General features: G+C 45.1%; 1 protein-coding gene and 1 pseudogene across 2 annotated transcripts in view; both read right to left on the reverse strand.

The window, feature by feature from the left end:
* LOC142572817 (uncharacterized) overlaps positions 1-20,313 on the reverse strand; it is a 76,152-nt gene that overhangs the window by 16,741 nt on the left and 39,098 nt on the right. The window contains exons 3-7 of one of the 2 annotated variants that reach the window (XM_075682194.1): positions 17,691-17,768; positions 14,171-14,272; positions 11,358-11,439; positions 7,783-7,989; positions 590-702 (exon numbers count right to left, since the gene is read on the reverse strand). In XM_075682194.1, coding sequence (XP_075538309.1) covers positions 590-702; positions 7,783-7,989; positions 11,358-11,439; positions 14,171-14,272; positions 17,691-17,768 — 582 coding nt within the window. Of the gene's footprint in view, positions 1-589; positions 703-7,782; positions 7,990-11,357; positions 11,443-14,170; positions 14,273-17,690; positions 17,769-20,313 lie in introns of both variants that reach the window. The other variant, XM_075682193.1, reaches the window with a different exon arrangement.
* LOC142573348 (uncharacterized) lies at positions 1,141-4,483 on the reverse strand (annotated as a pseudogene).

The following is a 20,313-nucleotide window of genomic DNA, read 5'->3' on the forward strand; positions in this document are numbered from 1 at the left end:
CTGAAAGAGTTAATTACATGTATTTGTAAATTGGCACAGAAAATTGTAAAAATAATGCAAGGCAAAACTCTGAAGTGCCATCATTTCTAAATATGTACGCATTCCACATGACCTCGCAAAGTGTATGCCTTAGCTGAATTCAAGCGCACTCTGCCAACAATGAATCCCCTGCACATCCAGTTCTATGACCACTACAGGTAATTTTTCTTTTAAAAAAGCTAATCTTTTTTACTTGCTAATATTGTTATGGTTTTGTTTTTGAAACATCTGTAACATCTAGTGGAGACCTCTGCCTCTATTCCTTTTTAACTTACAGCCGACTTTAGAAGGAGAACCTTGGGTTGGGCAAGTCGGATCCTGGTCGAACAGCTGGGAAAGCAGCTCTGAAAAACACAGGACAGAGACAGCAATCATCATGCACACTATGCGTCTCTGTCCCTGTGTCTTTTAGTGCTGCTTTCCCAACCATTAGACTTTAGAAGTAAGAGGAAACAGGAAAAATAGTTTTCAGCTAGGTGACTGACAACATCACAACTCTCAGGTGTGTTATAACCGGAGGTTACAAAAGCAAGGCATCTGAGGAACTGACCTGATCGAGGAACCCTCCGCTAAGGTTGGGGCTACTACTGGTGCCATAGCGCTCCCTGGAAGCATCGTCCGGCTGGGTGACGCCTCCATAGTGGCACATGGACCGGTGGTGCGCTGACAGAACAAAAATAAAACAAAAACGAGCACTGATTCAATTTAGAGTGTTAGGGCTGTGCGAATACTGAATACTAGTAGATTTTCAATCGAATGACAAAGCAAATCAAGAACAAAAGGCCAAATGTTGAACCAAATATCGAATATTACAAAATTTATCATAAAATTTAACGCTTACAAATTTTGTACTAGAAAAGACTGTCTTGCCCATCTTTGGTCTCCTAGCGTTGCACAAAATGGATAAAACAGTATGGTCTACTCTTATTAAAGGGAACTCCAAATTAGTATGCCAGCACTGATTACAGCTCTGGGGCATGATCACAGATCATTGTTCGAAACACACATTCAGTTTACATTCAGTTTCGCCTCGCGCAAGTGGCCTAGGCCAGACCGAATTGTCAGCCACAGTGACGACTCGTCGAGTCCACGCCGACTGATTCACACCAGCTGACGACCTGCCAAGGTCTAGGCCAATCACACGAGGTGAAAACGAACACAAATTGAATGCACATTCCAAACTATAATCTCCGATCGTGCACCAGTTCTGGTATATGAAGGTCTGCAAAATATTTTTTGTCAATAGATTGTCTGTTGAACAGAATAAAGTGCTTTTCTCCCTCTGAAGCTAAAGAGTTAGTGACTTCATGTTGTACTGAATATCAATGACGTACTCATCTAATAGTGGACCTGTATTTTATAGCAGCCTTTTATTGCATAGAAAATATCACTTTTCCAGTTTTGCTCCACGATATTAAAGAGCTTTCCCATCTTTACAACAGGTGGGTTATCATAAGGCCAACCTGCGCGACAGACGAAAGCATGGACTGCGCCTTACATGACTTGATCACCGTACTGCAGGTAGCCATCATTGGCGCTATGAAGATCGACATAAAGTGTAGGCGCATTTTCATTGCCAGGTTAAGGGTGATTCGCTATCCGTGAAAGATTCTGAAATCGGGAGGGTCAACTGCAAGTCCGTGCAACGCCCCTCCATTCGTCTATCCACCATCCGAGCAAATGTATATAACCAGGCAGCCAGCGCGCTATTCACAATACTTTTGAACCTGTAGTGCAAATCCAAAGAGTGTGTTGTGACGGGTGGCTCCAAGCTACAAAAAGCGACCGATGTGCGTCTATGAACAGCGTAGGGAAAGAGAGGCTGCCATGTGGTGTCGTAAAGATACGGTGGCTGTGAGCAACTTTGCTGCCCTCCCGCACACTTGCTTACATTTGAGAGGCAGTTCGTCGGCTTTCCAAGAGTGATGCAGCTGCTGTGAACAGAACTGCATCAATTCAGCACCAAACTGTAAACTTAGTCCCCAACACTGGACGATCAGCGGCACCAATTAGGCCGAACAGCCCGGGCAGCAGGACCGCGACAAAAATTCACCGCTGGCCAATTTGGTAACAGGCTGGAAGTCGTCGCAGAATGCTTGCTGCTAATAGGTTTTTATGGGTGGCTTATAAGTGATCAGTCCCAAGATCACGTGTACGTGTTAGATTGATGGCTGTTGAAGCCGCATTAAGTTCGCCACCTCATATGCAACACGATCTCTGTGCCTTTCAACAGCTAAGTGGCCATATCTTCGCTGATGTGTGCATACTTTCCGAATATGCGCTGCTTTTGCTGCCGTTCCCTCTGTATGCACCACATTATCAGTCCTGTTGACCACTTTGCACTGTCAGAGGCATCCCCGGTTTAAAAGGTGCCATTTTGCTGAATGTGGCCTTCAGGCGTTGTTACGACCCCCACATCAGGCCGACATTGGAGAGTGCAAGCGGTAGGACAGAAGCACTCACAGAGACAGTCCGCTACTATGTCAGCAGGAGCGGCTTGTCCACAGCACACTTGGCACTACTATTGCGCAGAAAACAACAAAGTGAGACATTCGCTTTGAGCACAAAGGGCTCTGTGGGCAGGGGTGGAAGCAGGCTTGAGCATTTTGGAGCAGCTCATGGAGCAGTAATAATGCCATTCCGGAGCAGCTTTGGAGCACGAAAGTTATGTTTTGGAGCACAAAAATTGTGTTTTGGAGCATGTTTCTAGAGTAAAGTACTTGTAATAATTGCAACTTCACACTGACATACAAAAAAAACGCAAAGAAAATCATTTTATTCAGCATTCAATTTGCTTGTTAGAATTACTTGTTAGATTCCAGCGTGGAATCTATCATTCTAATGCGCTCAAGCACCGCCGGCAATTTGGAATTCACATCAACGAGCAAAACGTTTCCAGTTTCCACTTTGTCCATGTCCTTCGATTTTACTCCTGTGCTGATGAGTTCCTCGGCACTGGTAAGTAATGCCTTCAGGGTGGATAGACGGCACTGCAGGGTGGCCTTTTCTTCTTTCAGCTTTTTTTCTTCGCTGCTTTCTGTCAGTGGCTCGTCACATTTCCGTTTGCGTGATTTTGATTCTTCTTCCATTTCAATGCGTTTGCGATAACCACTGTACGACTTTCCAACACACTTCAGGAGATCTCTAGTGATTGGCACCTTTGTGACGTCACCCCCATAACGCTTCAAGTATGCTTTCGTTTGACGAAGGCTTGACACACTTGTTATTGACAAAGAGGCTCGATGGTGAAGCGCCTGCTTGTTTTCGCTGAATCCTCTCTCGCAGTCTGCGTTGCCATGCGGCAAGGAAAGAACAGCCCTTACGAGCCTTCCCAGTCTTGGGTATTTGGGTTCGCCAGTGGGCATTTTTAGTGCAAACACATTAACCCAGTGTTCAACAACATTTGTTGAAACATCCCAGTCAGAAATTTCGCAGCAAAGGCGCAACCACTCATCAGTTAGAGATGATACTTCGCTGGGTGGCATGACTTGTGGCAGGGCATTCGCGATGTAGCGCAGTGACATTGTGTAGTGGTCTCCTACTATACCAGGCTTCAAAAATCTACTGTGGAACAGCACTTTGTTGTCCAAAGGTAACCTTGAGACGAGGTACTTTGTGCAGGATATATAGAAAGCTCTGGTCTTGACATAGAAAGCCTTTTTCTGAGTTGGTGTCCAAAGCTCCATTTCTTTCTCAGTATCTAAGCCAAGCTCAGGTTTCACTTTCCAGTTAGCTTGCGATTCAACTTGAACATTCTTCAAATGGAAACCAGTTACATCTACAAACGACTCCTGCCGCAAAAATCTGCCCATCAGCTGTTTGACCACAGCAACTATTTCATCATAAAATAAATGAAGAAGAGGCTCTTTGCTCTGAAACAAGGTTTGAAACTTGTCAAAGAGCTGGGCGGCATTCTGAACAAAAAGGAGTCGTGCTCGGAGCGTGTTGTCAGAAAATGCAGATGCGAGGCGATTGTGCCTTATAGATGAGGATTTTCTTGGTTCTGCAGCCTTGGAAAAGAAAGACTTCAAAGCATCATACAGCTTAAGCACACGCTGTATACTTGGTAATAGTGTCAGCCACCTGCTGCTTACGTGCCGCAGGAACTCCAGCTGTGGCAATCCAAGTTTCTGTTGGAGATCCTTGATGTCCGCATGTCTTGTGGCATATCTGAAGTACTGATGGATATCAGTGACAATACATTCAATCTCAGAGCAGAAAGTGTTGAGACCAGTGGCAAATGCGTTATGCATTTTATGAAGACTGCACTCCCCAATGTCAATCATGTTGGGGCTAAGTTCTGCTTTTATTTTACCCTTCAAGCTCTTCATAACATTTGGCCCATCAGAGAAGAAGCAGAGCATGTTATTTTTGGAAGTTCGTTAAGTGCATCTTCAACACAGGAGAAGAGCTCATCTGCAGTCAGCTGATTCAGCTGCTTCATCAGCTGATTTATACTTCGGCAGTGGTGGACTACCGATAGACGTCGCGCCTGCCATAGCACACGCGCCTGAGGTGTGCGGGCATCACTGTTCCCTACACAGGTTCGGTGAGGTCTATTAGGTCAATCACTGACGTCGCGGGTGGTACCTCGAAGCGGCCCCGCCATAATTAACCAGTGCGAACCTTCTCATGTGCGAACTAGCGAGCGTCCGACACCATAGGCTTTGGGACCGCGCTGCTATTTCGAATTATATGAGAAAACGGGGGTCAAATAATCGAGAATTTAGTATGCTCCACAACCTGACCTGATGACAAGCGAGGACCAACAAATACAAGTGGCACTAGCTTGTTTCCTACTGAATACCATATATCACGAAAAATCAAACAATGGCGCCACATTTTCGTCCACTGCAGCTACAAGGCATGACCACCCAGCTTCGCTTTTAGACAATCCTGTCTGCGCTGCCCTCAAGGCTGAGCATTTAAGTTAGATAACTGCTATAATGTAGCATTTTCTAGATTCGGTAGCTTCAATACACTTACTTTTGCTCATGTCCAGGCTTGCAGGCGACCAGCATCCAACGGCAGCAGCTTACAAACACAACACCAAACAGCTTCGCACGAAGTATCGGATCGGATTGGATCAGATCGGCTAGCCCACAGTGAGAGGAAAAATAACCCATAGGCTTCGCTAAATTTGACGGTAAAACATCGAAGTGGCCGGCGCGGCGGAGTTATGGCGCAAAATTGTGTTTTAGAGCAGGATGGCGCAGGGAAAGCAGTTTGGAGCAGGATGGCGCAAATGGCGCACCACTTCCACCCCTGTGTGGCGCACGTGATAAGCAACACCACATGGGTCTCTATGCCAAATATATCAAATCATTAAAAAATCGAATTGTTGAGATTCGACTCGCGTCAAATGCTTCAAACATTCACTATTCGATTCGATTCAGTGATACTTGTGTATTTGCACACTGCTATATATTACCCTTGTAGAAACCTCATAACGCTTGCTTCATGCTACAAGATGACTTAGTTGCACAGAAAATTTCGACTGAAAAGACCTCTTTGCACTATCACCCTTGACAAATTGGGTCCCTTACATGGCTGCACCAGCTATCCAAGACCATGCACTTCCAGGTGAGACTACCTGCTGCAAGTCGGCACTTTGAAGAGATCGCATCACTTCTCAACTATTCTGCTGGTGTGCCTACTTTTTTTTAATGTGACTTTCTCAATAAATATGTTTTGCTGCACAACCAAAGCAGTGCCAGTGCACTCACTTAGTATTCATCTACATAGATGCCAGCCTACAGTCAACTCATCTACAGAGCAAGCTATCAGTCTCATTAACCCCTTCAGGTGCTATGTGCACAACTGTGCATGTGAAGATAGTGCATCAATATCAAAAGCACGAATTCAAATTATGATATTGGTACGGTGAAAGGAAAGAAGAAGGTGACATGAACTAGAGGATGATGAAGACTGGCCATTGCCTGAATGCCGTAAACACCAGTTGTAAATATACATTATTTTACGCTCGTAAAATTCTTTCTTCCGATTATGCCATCGCACAAGCGATGCCAACCAGCTGCAACTGCGACCGATGTTGCAGACTTCTTACTATACGACGCCATCCTGCACCACAGCACCACTCACCAGTTACTCATGGATCGCGGCTGCTACTTTCTATCGAAGGTCGTCGATGATCTGCTCAGCTCCTGTTCTACAGAATGCCAGCTTGCTACTGCATACCACCCTCAAACGAACGGCCTCACCAAGCGACTCAACCGCACAATAACTGAAATGCTGGAAATGTACGTTTCCGACGACTACCGCAACTGGGACGTCACTTTACCATACGTCACTTTCGCATAGAACTCGTCTCGTCACGACACTTCCGGATTTTCACCATTTTACTTTTTGTATGGCCGTGACCCCCCACCTTGCCCTTCGGCACGTTGCTACCTTCTGCAGTACAATCACCCAGAACTGGTTACGCTCACGATGCTATTGCCTAAGCCGCCCAGGCCCAAGAGATCGCCCGTCATCGCCTCACAGTCTCGCAAGCTTCTCAGAAGCGACGCTACGACCTTCGGCACCAAGACCACCATTTTTCACCTTGTCACCTTGTCCTCCTCTGGACACCTTCACGTCGCGTCGGCTTGTAGGAAAAACTCCTTTCCCATTATTCTGGTCCATACCAGATCTTACATCAACTGTCCGACGTGACATACAAGATCGCCCCAGTTGCTCAGCCTTCAGTGCCTTCCAACGTCACCAGTGATGTTGTTCATGTCGCCAGGCTCAAGCCCTATGTCCCCCCATTAAGAGAGGCTGTATAACTTGCACCGGGAGGGAGCTAAACCAGCCGGGAGGGTGATGTTACGGTGCAGGGAAAGAAGAAGGTGACATGAACTAGACGAAAACGAAGACTGGCTGTTGCCTGAATTCCATATACACCAGTTGTAAATATACATTATTTTACACTCGTGGGTCTGCTTTCTCCCTGCAACAATATTTAAAATGTGTCGTAAAGATCTTGTAAGATTTCTGATAGGACCTATGCTGCAAGTTCGAATAATAAGTGTAAAATGCTTTAGTAAAATGAGCTCGAAGGTAGACGGCTGAATGTTTGCCCTCACAGCGTCAGTTTGTCTTCACGTAGCTGGTTCACTTCTTCAATTGCTTTCACAGTGTTTTACATCAGGTACATAGTATATGATGTGTCTAGATAGATGTTCTTCAAGTATGCTAGACATAAAACAGTCGATATTCTCATATCTGACGTTACCGTAAAACGTTTTCGCAAAGAGTCCACATTCTGTAAACTTGACGAAACCCACTGAACAATTGAAAATTCCCAGTTTATTCTGCAGCTGCGCAGTTTTCATGATTCTAAAGGTACAAGAAATGTGAAAAAACTAAATTTTCAACGGACAGAATTATTTGGCACCCAAAGGGTTGCTAAATTAATTGAATTCTGGGGTTTTAAGTGTCAAAAACACAATGCGATTATGAGGTACCACATAATGGGGGACACCAGATTGACTTTGACCACCTGGGGTTATTTAACATGCACCTAAATCTAATTACACAAGTATTTTCGCATTTCACGTGGCAGTTGCCTATGCAGTTGCCACGGCCAGCACCGAACCCACGACCTCAAGCTCAGGAGGGCAATGCCACAGCCACAGAGCTACCACAGCAAGTACAGCCATAAGTGTCGCAGTCATGCAGTGCCGCAGTGGCGCAGTGCTTCTCCTCATGAAGACAGCATGGGAATGAGTAGTCGCTTACCGGGCACAGCGGCAGACTGGGAAGCAGCTTCAAGCCTGAGCAGCGTGGTGGTTGGAGCGGGGGGTGGTGGCGCCAAGTTAGGCGTGGTGGCCGCCAGAAGGCCTGCATCCCCCGGGTGGCTGGCATAGCCTGTGGCCTCCGCCTCTTGGAGGGACGCCAGTGTGGCAGTCAGCTCCACCAGCTGCTCATGTGTGAATGACTCCATGACTGCAGCAGTGCGTGGCAACAGAACAATGTCTGAGAGAGACGACACTTGCAGATGTACGATCGCAATCAAAAATACACGGCCAATGGCTCCGGGCGCCTGCTTTGAGGGTGCACTGAGTGACGCCAATCTTCGCCCTCACTCTCGCGCGGCCAAGTCACATGCCTGATAAATTTCAAGTGCGGCGTTCGGCTGTTTCGCAGCTGACAGTAAGTGGGAAAGAGGGTTCGTCAGTGCGCGTTTGCCTTCCTCCTGGCGCCAGCTCGCGTTCGGCCATTCGGCTAAGCACACAGAACGTATGCCTGGCAATGTCCGATTTGGTTTCACGTTTTATGTTTACGTGCACCTTGTGCCCGTGTATGCCACACTTCCGTGGTTGGCGTTTGAATGGACGGCGCACGTGCATGCAGGCTCTCAACGAAAGATGCCACGGCAAGGCATTGGTGCATAGGAGCAGCAAGCAAAGAGTCACCACTTTGTTGGTGTCAACGCCTGTCCTGACTAATGTTTCATTCTCATTTAAGGCGAAAGCGTTACTAGGCTCACATTGCAGAAACTGCCCCACCCTGCCAGCCATGCCCAGACGCCGTCCACCACTACCATGCCAAGAACTACGGCAGCACGGCAAACGAAGCAAAATGCCTGTGCACTGACCATCAGCTGTGAAACAGACGAACGCCGCACTTGAAATTTATCAAGCATGTGACTTGGCTGCACGAGAGTGAGGGCGAAAATTGGCATCACTCGGTGCACCCTCAAAGCAGGTGCCCGATGGAGATAGCAGCGTCGCGGTGTGGCCCCGCAGTCGCTCCTGCGCCCAGAGCCATGGGCCGCGAATTTTGATTGTGACTATACATGTCACTGTACAAGAGTTGGCAAAGACCAAGCAGTGGCACTATATACTGCGTTACCTCTCAACCAGCTAGCAGCTTGAACAGCACAGCCTGCTGTTGGTCATTAAAGTACTTTAACTGTCAACTCTGTATTGTTGCTTTTCTATCATTTTCCAGGTTACATTTTCACGTGCTTGCACCACAACCGGTCTTGCTCACAATCACTACTACTACTGCCAGACCCAGCCTGCAAGACCACCTACTAGAACACTGCACAAGTCTGGGCTGGCCCAAAAGCCTAGGCCAGGCCAGGTAAAACAATTTCTGGTGCGCCAACGGGGCTTAAAGCCACAGACCCAGGCCTGTTCATTGATGAGCCTGTAGGTCGAATTTTTTAACACATGCAGCCACTCTGCCTAGAATTGAGCTATTCTGTGCAAAGCTAAAGTGACAAGTTGGGACAACTGGCTGTTACTTACTTTAGCAAACAAAATAAATAAAGAGTTGTAATTCCTTTTTGTTTGATTTCTTTGTGTAAGAAGCTTTCTTATTACTGTTGCCTTGTTGCTAAAGAAACAAGCTTTCTTCTGGTGAAGGAAGAAGGTTATAGTACTGCAAGACACTCATGATACAGTCTCGCTGTTGCCACGTTTTGCGACTGCACTAATTCATCACTCTCAATAAATTTATTTTATTCTAAAGGTGTCATTGCATCAATGCTTAATTGCTTCGATGCATGTGTAGAAGCTTAATTAATTAAATTCTAATGTATTATGTGCCAAAACCACGATATGACTATGAGGCACACCATGGTAGGAGACTCTAGATTAATTTTGACTACCTGGGGATCCTTAACATGCCCCCAGTGGGCAGGACACAGGGTTTTGCATTTTGCCCCCATAGAAATGCAGCTGCCATTGCCAAGATTTGATGCTGCAACCTCATGCTTAGCAGCACCACAGCATAGCCACTAAGCCACGACAGCAGGTATTGACAATGCTTTATGGTCCCCGCAGTACGCATAGATAGCTTCTGCCCTAACAGTATTCGCAATGCTCTTCATGAGCCTTAAGTTTATGCATGAGAATTGTTTCATTGTAGACTCAGTTAGAATATGAACGTTTGAACATTCAATTGATTTCACACCTACTAAATTTTAAGCTTTTTCTTGCTATAATAACTATTTACAAGAGGTATTTTATTGCAATAGCCATTAGGACAACGAAGGGGAACCCGCACCACAGCCATTGTGCTCTCACAGTATTGACACGCAGGCGCAGCCCATGCATGGAGGGTTGCATTTAGCTGCAAAAGTGTCAAAGCCAAATCACCTTCATGGAGGGCATGAGACTGGGCTAGCTAGTGCTCCACTGTGTTCCAAGCTGTGTAACAAAATTAATCACCCTCGCGCTCCGCTTAATCGACTCTTCCATAGCCAGGGCCGTGTTCTCGCTTCTACAGCTGTCATTAGCATTGTGCGCTCAGACATTAGCGTTCCTAGTGAGAAGTTGTGTGCTTACCACACCTTGGGGCACACACTCGTCTCGGTGGAAAGAACAGTAAATGTAAAGTTATATCTAGCACTGCAAAGTGCCAAAAGGTTTACTAGTTTTTCGTCCGTCCTATCTCGTGCAACACTGAGGTGTGACCCCCGTAATGTTGCAAACATTCCTCACGCTAGAACATAGTGACACGGCAGGAACTGCTCCTGTTCCTGCTATGGAACAGCAGTAGCCTCGTGTGCTGCATAGCGTCATGTTGCCACCATGTATTGTTAGAACAGCATGCAAGCAGCTATAGCACAATGCTAAACCTAATTCTTCACCTTCTGATGAAACTGTCAAATATTTTACTAGTGTGCATAATTCTTGGGGTTTACAACACACAATGTACACAAGAGTTCCGTATATTAGTGCACACTGAAATGCCTTACCAGAAATTTCTTAAACCACACTTTGCCTCTGTTGGCCTTTTCAGGTTAGCGATACACATGCATTGTAGGAAACAGCTGTTCACAATGTTTTATTATGACTGCATGTAGTTTTATTGTAATATCTCACACCAACAAGGCAATGACAGCTTTAAGGCATTTATAGAGGGAATTCTGCCAGTTGGCCGTGGCAGGACTTGTTCATATAGTCACAGGCCCTGGCGGGGCCTCGTCATGCAGGCACAAGCCTGGACCGGGCTCGGGCTTGGAGCCATGGGCCCAAGCCAGGCCTGGGACGAAAAACTTTGCCCATGCAGTGCTCTAGATTATACTGCCTTGTTTTAGCACACATACTTATTTCTATTTTTTGGGTACTAACTTCTACATTCACTTTGCAACTGTGATCACCTTATAATCAAATTATTATAATAGGTGAAAAGTAAATTAACAGCGGCAATCTGCTTGGCTACATAAGGGGCTCTGTCTAATGGTTTTTCATGTTTTGAATAAACTCTCTTTGTTTAAACATTTGCATTGAATATAGTGACATGTATTCGGAGAAATAGAATATTTTAGGAGCTTGCTGAAAGTGAAGGCCACAACTCACTTGTCTTGACAGGCTCATCATAGTATTCCGATGACACTCTTGATTGGTCATCATCAACCTCGTATTCGGGCCGTAGGACTTCCTGCTGCAGAATAAAATTCACAAGAGCATTATTCTTAGGCAGTATGTAACTGCCGTATGATGTTGCACAACCACTTTATGGAGCATGCATACCATAGTGCTAAGCATACCCAGATGCTAATCAGAGGAAACATTCCAATACACAGCTTAGTGAATAGTGGAAGAGCTGCAACAAGCATTCTCACGTTCAAACACACACTTGTTTGGGCAAACACTCTAAACAAGCCTGCCAACAGAACTGTGATGCTACAGCAGCACAAATAAATGTTTGTCTAGTGCAATGGCCCCCACCTCATGTGGAACATCAGGGTGCATACACAGTGTACAGCATGAAACTGCCCACACAGTATTTGTAAATGAAGCTCAATAATATTACATGAACCGATGAACATAATCAACAACTATGCCTGGTGAAACAGATCACATGCTTTATTCAAAATCAGTCAATACAAGCTGACTGCTGTAGCAGGGTCTGACAAAACAAAATGGTAAAGCCTCATGATTATATGCAAGATCCTCAGGGGCTTTAGTTGCAGTAGAACCTTGTTGATACGATCACATTTCGTACGATTTCCCATAGCCAACTTTCGCGATCAAGAACCCGAAAAACGATACAATAAAGCTACTTCTCTTACCGGTTAATACGCTCCTGGAAACCAAGATTTTTGGCACCAACATTGAGTATATCGCCTAATACGTTTCCCAACAGCTAGATACCACGTGAAAATCTAGCATAATTTCAGTAGCAGCAAATCTCATCGCAGGCCATTGCACGTCGCCATTCACAGCTGTCGCCACCAACCCATTGCAATAACCATCTTTACCAATCTGTTTTGGCACATGGGGCATAGGGCTGTTGGAAACGCACGGCACATTTTTAGCTGGTGATAATCCAAATGCACCGCCATTACCTGCTGCAGGCAACGCAAAGTGAGCCTTGTCTTCGTGTTTCACTCTTGCAGCATCCTGGCAGTGTTTTTCGGCGTTGCACACCAGCTCGATTTTGTTTCGGTTTCCCATCACTGCCTTAAAGCATAAACACGCGTCTCGGGTCTAGTTTAGTAGGTCGTGGTCAATATACTTGCCACCATAATAGTTCATCCAAAGAAGCTGCTGACCAAGCCCGAATTCGAGGAGCGCAAACATAAGCTTGCCAAAGCCGTAAAAATGGCAACGCGTTCCTCGAGCTCCTTATCCCACCAGATCGGCGCGTGTCGGCATCTCCTGCTGCAGCGATTCACGTAACGCTTTGCTTTAGGTAGATGTCAGCTACGGTTCAGTCAACCAGATATTTAGCGACTTAGGATCGCACGTTCTGCCGATTAATATGTTTTCCTTTGTTTCTTTTTCTTTCTTTTTTCCACGACAAAGGAACGAGTTTCTATGGTATACGGTAGAGGTGGTGCCATCTGTCGGTAAGGAACAATACTACTGTGTGACACCCAAGGCTCAGCATAGTGACATGTATGCACATTTGACCGAAATAACTTTGGGCGCTCTTGGAATAACAAGGAAAGGCCTCAAAGATGTGGCAGGGGTAAGATCTGATTTGTATGAGCGGATCACAAATCTATTCCGTTTTTAGAGAACACTAGGGGCAATTGAGTATTACTTAGGTCAAGCTAAAGTAAGTATGCAAAGATGTCCAAAGCACAACTTTTACTAAGAATAAAGCTTTCACAAGCGAGAAAATAACGTAAATGCAGAAGCGATTGGCACAGTCGCTGAGTAAATACAACCAGCTTGCATGATATAACTTTAAATCTCGTAACTGATAAATAAACCTGATAATTAAATTTTTAAAATGTTTCATTTCAACACAAGATAAATGCATCTTCTTCAATATTAAAGAATTTTCCTACAACACAGCTATTTTAAATAAGGAAATCAAGGTTAAAGTAAGAAATTTAGATTCATTCAATGTTTGCTTTCATCACCATCAACCTATATTTATGTCCACAGTAGGATGAAAGCCTCTCCAAGCTATCTCCAATTACCCCCGTCTTGCGCTAGCCGATTCTAACTTGCACCAGCAAATTTCCTCCTTTCACCACCTCACCTAATTTTATGCTGTCCTTGACTGCACTTCCCTTAGCATTAATTCTGTAACTGTAATGGTCCACCTGGTTATCTGCCCTTTGCATTACATGACCTGTCCAGCGTCATTCTTTTTTCTAGTAATGTGAACTAGAATATTGGCTTTCCCTGTTTGGTCTCTGATCCACACCGCTCTCCTGTCTCTTAACCCTACACCTAATAGTTTTCCTTCCATCGCTCTTTGTGCAGTCCTCAAGCTTCTTTTTAACCTCCAAGTTTCTGCCCCATTTGTTAGCACCAGTAAAATGCAATGACTGTACACTATTTTTTTCTTTTGAATGGCACTGATAAGTTCCAAATCAGGATTTGGTAATGCCCACCGCGTACACTCCAACCCATTTTTATTCTGCTGTGTATTTCCTTCTCATGAGTTGTGAGTAAGTGACCTAGATAAACATAATGCCGCACAGACTGTGGTTTGCTTTAGTTTCTCTTTAATAACAGCGATATCAAACACTTTGCTTAAAAGTTGTTGCTGCACCCTTTCAAATAATGAACTGCAGAGGACAAAGTATGGGGCAAGTGGAAAGCCAAGATAAGTGTACTGGAGAGGCACAGTGAAACTCTGCTCAAAAAAGCAAGAGGAATTGGTTCTAGGTTGTCTGTTGTAGAAATATTCCTAGCGGGACACTAACCTTTATCTCTGGAATGGTGGTGTGGTTTTGTGGAGGTGATGAGTGGCCCTCAGGCTCTGGAGTCCAGGTGCTGATACCCGTTTCAGGGCTGTAAGGGTACACCTAGCCGCAACAACAAAAATAATAAAGCACTGTTTAGTACATATGCACACAGGACTGTGACAACTGTGTATGGGTCATTAGGCAGCCACAATATAATCATCCATAATCCCAATATAATCATCCAATATAATCAGCCACCGTAGTCCTCCATAAAGAAAGCAACAAAATCCCAATAAAGAAAGGCGTCAGGCAGGGAGATACGATCTCTTCAATGCTATTCACTGAGTGTTTACAGAAAGTATTCAGAGACCTGGATTGGGAAGAATTGGGGATAAATGTTAGTGGAGAATACCTTAGTAACTTGCGAATCGCTGATGATATTGCCTTGCTTAGTAACTCAGGGGACCAACTGCAATGCATGCTCACTGACCTGGAGAGGCAAAGCCGAAGGGTGGGTCTAAAAATTAATCTGCAGAAAACTAAAGTAATGTTTAACAGTCTCGGAAGAGAACAGCAGTTTATAGTAAGTAGTGAGGCACTGGAAGTGGTAAGGGAATACATCTACTTAGGACAGGTAGTGACTGCGGATCGGGATCATCAGACTGAAATAATCAGAAGAATAAGAATGGGCTGGGGTGCGTTTGGCAGGCATTCTCAGATCATGAACAGCAGGTTGCCATTATCCCTCAAGAGAAAAGTTTATAACAGCTGCGTCTTACCAGTACTCACGTACGAGGCAGAAACCTGGAGGCTTACGAAAAGGGTTCTACTTAAATTTAGGACGACGCAACGAGCTATGGAAAGAAGAATGATAGGTGTAACGTTAAGGGATAAGAAAAGAGCAGATTGGGTGAGGGAACAAACGCAAGTTAATGATATCTTAGTTGATGGTTAAAAGGTTAACAAAAACCCGGGGCACTTCGCCGACCAAATAAAGATTTAAAAGAAAAGAAGACGTTTCGGCTCCCACACGGGAGCCTTGTTCACAGGTAAAATAAACAAAAGTGCTCGAGCAGCTCGCTTAAATAGTCTAGAACACGTGACGCAGGCAGCGCGCATACACTGACGGCAGATTGCCATCGCTCCTGTTCAGAGTGTGTGGCGTAGTCTGGATAATGAGGGACTCAAGATATAGCTCGACGCCTTTATCTTGAGTCCCTCATGATCCAGACTACGCCACACACTCTGAACAGGAGCGATGGCAATCTGCCGTCAGTGTATGCGCGCTGCCTGCGTCACGTGTTCTAGACTATTTAAGCGAGCTGCTCGAGCACTTTTGTTTATTTTACCTGTGAACAAGGCTCCCGTGTAGGAGCCGAAACGTCTTCTTTTCTTTTAAATCTTTATTTGGTCGGCGAAGTGCCCCGGGTTTTTGTTAACCTTTTAACCATGTTTCATCCCGACCAGACGGGCTTCCGTCAAACACTGAACTTCATATCTTAGTTGAAATCAAGAAAAAGAAATGGGCATGGGCAGGACACATAATGAGGAGGGACGATAACCGATGGTCATTAAGAGTTACGGAATGGACTCCAAGGGAAGGGAAGCGTAGCAGAGGGCGGCAGAAAGTTAGGTGGGCGGATGAGATTAAGAAGTTTGCAGGGACAACATGGCCACAATTAGTACATGACCGGGGTAGTTGAAGAAGTATGGGAGAGGCCTTTGCCCTGCCGTGGGCGTAACCAGGATGATGATGATGATGATGATGATGATGATGATGATGAATATAATCATATGTGGTCACATGTAAGGCTATGTGCCAATTAAGTTATCTACAACTATGCATAGTACAACTTGCATAAAAACGAGAGAAAAAAAATAATATACATATACAAAAATATAAGACATGCTGTGAGACTGGCATACTGTATATTGCCATATGGTTCAACATTCCTGCAATGAATGTGGAGTGCCTTTACACCAAAATACAAAAACAAAAATTGGAAACAAATGAATGAATTCTTGGATTTTACGTGCCAAAACCAAGATTTGATTATGGGGCACGTTGTAGTAGGGGACTCCGGATTAATTTTGGCCACGAGGGGATCTTTAATGTGCCCCCAATGAACAGGAAATGGCCATTTTTGCATTTCACCCGCATCGAAATGCGGCCACCGCAGCTAGGATATGATCCTGCGACTTCATGGTTTGCAACGCAACACCATAGCCGCTAAGCCACCGTGGCAGGTCAAAACTTGGAAATGTAGCCCTCTTTAGACATGTAACAATTGGGTATTTTATATGCTTACCAGCTTCTGAACTCGCACCTCATTCTGAAGCCTGTTGGGTTTTCAGACTATGGACCCTCTCAAACTCGGTTTTCAAGGACTTAAGAAATTCATCTAATTTTAAAAACGAGAAGAAAAGGGATTAACCAAGCGGTCCGATTTTTTTTTTTTATTTGTTTTATGAGAAGCCAACAAACAAAGACACTAAGGACAACATGGGGGAAGTTACTTGTGCTTACTAACTGAATTAAAGAAATGATAAATTAATGGAAATGAAAGCGGATGAAGAAAACAACTTGCCGCAGGTGGAGAACGATCCCATCTCTTTGCATCACGCATGATGCATTACGTTGCTGCTTATCTCATTTTGAAAAAAAAAATTTCATTTTCAATTGCAGTGGTGCTCTCTTAAAGCACAAGAATTAACACAGCTCTCCAGAGAGTCTATTTTGTTCACTTCTTCTGGCACAGCTTGTTGCTGAGACACGAAGTCTCGCAACTTTCCAAGACAAGGTGTGAGTGGATGAGAATATATGTTGAGTAAGTGCCAGAAAGTTTGAATGGGCATGAGTATGAACTCGAGTGGGTGCCAGTTAACATGAGTACAAGCGATAGCCAGTGATGGGGATTTTGACTGAACGCGATGTCGGCGAGTGTGAGCAGGCACAAGTATGTACGTGAAGGAGCACCAGTGAGTGACAGTGGATGCAAGTACAAGCATGCGTGGACGCCGGTAAGTGTGAATGCAAGTGACTATGAATACAAGTGAGTGTTAGTGAGTAGGAATGTGAGTGAATATGAGTGTGAGCGAGCACGCAGTCAGTGAAAATGTTGGTGAGTGAGTACGAGTAAATATCAACTTACAAAACCTATGACAAATCCATGCTATAGAAAGAGAAAAAGAATGCCACAAAGGACCCATAAAAAGAAATACGAGACATAACACAAGTTGCTGGCTCACTTTTTCTTCATGTTCAGGTGTTTTCTTGCAGTGCCAAAATCATGGTCTGATTATGAGGTACACTATAGTGAGGGACTCCAGATTAATTTTGTCCACCTGGGGTTCTCTAATGTGTACCTAAATCTTAAGCACAAAAGCATTTTTTGCATTTTGCCCCTACTGAAATGCGGCCACCGTGGCCGACATCTCACCCGCGACCTCGAGCTCAGTAGCGCAACGCCGTAGTCACTGGAACACTGTAGCAGGCCTCATTCTGTGTGGCGCATCTACCAGTAGCAAGTGCACTTACCGAATCGTAAGCCTTGAGCTTTTTCTTTCTGCAGGGAAGCTCATTGCCCGATTTCAGGTCAAGCTCCCAGTAGGAACCCTGTACAGAAAACAATAACCCCGCAGAAATGTAAACCAAAGGCTGAAGAATCAAAATTCTTTTGATACATGAGTGTCGTCAAGCCAGTGCAGTAGGCATAACACAAAGTGGCGTGCACAGCTCATTTCATACACCAGGCATCCTCAATCTGCACCGTTACTTGTCAAACTTGTTAAACCGCACCAGAAGAAATTGTTCTGAGAGCACTTATTTCCCCACACCAACTACACTGTGCCAAGCCTGCCTGGTATGCTCCCCGCTGCCGTTTCTTCACACAGTAGTGCCCTTTGTTAATTAGGTCCGATCTAACTAAATCAAAGATTTTGATTAGTTTAGGAATAGGGCTTGAGAAGTTGGCAGGATTAGACAAGAAATGAGTATCCTCAAATTGTAACATCAAAATTCCCTTCCCTTTACTTGGGAAAATAATAAGCCACCTCCTCCTACGCTAGATTTAACCTAATTAATGAAGGGTACTACTGTGTTCTGAAACGACAGCAAGGAGCATACCAAGCAGGTTTGGTACAGCGCAACTGCACTTAATATGGGAAATAACTGCACTAAGAACAGCTTTTTGCAGTGTGGTTTAAAAACTCTCAAACTGTAAAGCAGGAACAACCACTATACTGGTGGTGTCACCTAGTGTCAACCTCTGTAAATGCTGCCAAAGGACCTCTCCAGCCCTGATATTACCCAAGTGCTCGAGGGCTGCAGAAGCTAACTACACAATCAGCCAAAAATATTTTATATGTCAAAAGAACAAGCACAGGTTGTTGAACTTTTTCCTGCCTATGTTAGTACAACACATTAGCCAGGCATACAACCATCGCCTTTGGAATGCAAATAAAGACAATGAGTCTCACTGTGAGGCACTGGCGTAGCCAGGAGTGCGGGGAGGGCAGCGTCGAAACCCTCGCCCCTTATAAATTTTTTGATGCACCCCTCTTTCCCACAGAACAGAAAGTTTCAGGAGATGGGCTCCAAAAGAGTGGCATGGATGAAAGGGAAAGCTTGAATGCGAAAGCAAGGTGAGGGCTAGTGGCAGTCCGGAGAGTGGGAGGGGAGGGTTGTCATGGGACCGATCCCCTCTCTCATGCACAGAGCACTACTACTCATGGCGCGCCTCTACCTCATTCCAGATCACGTTAACCATAACTACTGAGGGGGGATCAGCACTAAAAATTGCACACATAAAAATGGGACAAGCACATGCATAAAACTTGGGGGCATTATTGCTCCCCACCAGGCCTTCGTGTCATCGAAGAGCTTCTCCTTGTACTTGAACAAATTGTTGACCACGCTGTGCAGAAGAAAGACACTCCGAAAATAACATTGCAAATTGCTTGTCTACGAAACACATAAGCATCTTCCCCCCCTGCCCCCGCCCGTGTTATTTTTCCTTCTTTTTCTTTCTGTTGTCTCTGATTTTCCTTATGTTAATAAACTTAAGGAGAGCTTGCTGTGAGGCTAGTTTGTACACATTGGTAAGAATGAAAACAGAAAAAAGAAACAGGACAAGAAAAAAGGCCCACAGAACGCTGATTTGCACACAGCAAAATATATCAAAGAAGGGGGCGATGGGCCAGGGAAGCTAAGAAACCGCAACAACAAAAACGTGGAACGGCAGGTAGGTGAATGGCCTCGAAGTCTGTGCAGAAACAGAAACACAGGGGCCGCCGCATCATTCAACAACCCGGTGAATGTTGAAGGGTGTCACAGTGACTAACGGAAAATAACTTTAAGACGGGTAGTGAGGTGATGGATATGAGGAGGGGGGGGGGCAATATAAACGACATCAAGAACGAAGTTGATAGATAATTGTAGGCATAGGGAGTGCATCTTGTCACTGCCCTATCGCTCAACAACAGACGGGCATGGCCAGTCACCTAGCTGAGGCTCCGCTACACTGTCGTAACATTTGTGCTGCTTAACTTCTGCACAGAGCCCATCCTAACTAAACGTCTTGGCAATTTTCAGAATAGACGGGTGTCAGGAGACATGACACATTCAAATCTACTAATTCAAATTACAAAAACAATGTGTTGACCATTCACTCCTGCAAAAAATTTACACCAGCAGCAAAGAAGAATGCACTTCATTACTGCTACTGTGTGTGGTTGAGCTCTGTGCCACCAGGTGGCTGCACCGTGCAGACCATTCACATTTGTGCTTCTGCTCATCCCATGAATGACGCGGTCAAACGGCCAGGCCCTGTTCCCTTGAACTTGCGTTTACCCTAATACGGGACTCGCGAAGAGCTATTGCGTTAGTAATCTTCCAGTGTAAAGTGATGGCCAATAACGCACAAATCCTGGCACCGATCGGATAGAGGCAGTCCGATGCACTGCAGCCAGTCCGCTCATCTGCTGCTTTGCAGAGGGACACGATGTCGTAGCATGACATATTGCCACTCACTACGTTTGCAGTCCACAATGCAACAAAGTCGAATCATAGTGCTCGCAAAAAGACTGAGACCGACTCTGACTGCGGAGCTCTCGTCAAAATGGAGCACGCTGTAACACAAGTAGATGATGCTTGCTGTGTG

This window comes from Dermacentor variabilis, chromosome 2 (genome assembly GCF_050947875.1).
Source record: "Dermacentor variabilis isolate Ectoservices chromosome 2, ASM5094787v1, whole genome shotgun sequence".
Taxonomy (NCBI): Eukaryota; Metazoa; Arthropoda; class Arachnida; order Ixodida; family Ixodidae; genus Dermacentor; species Dermacentor variabilis.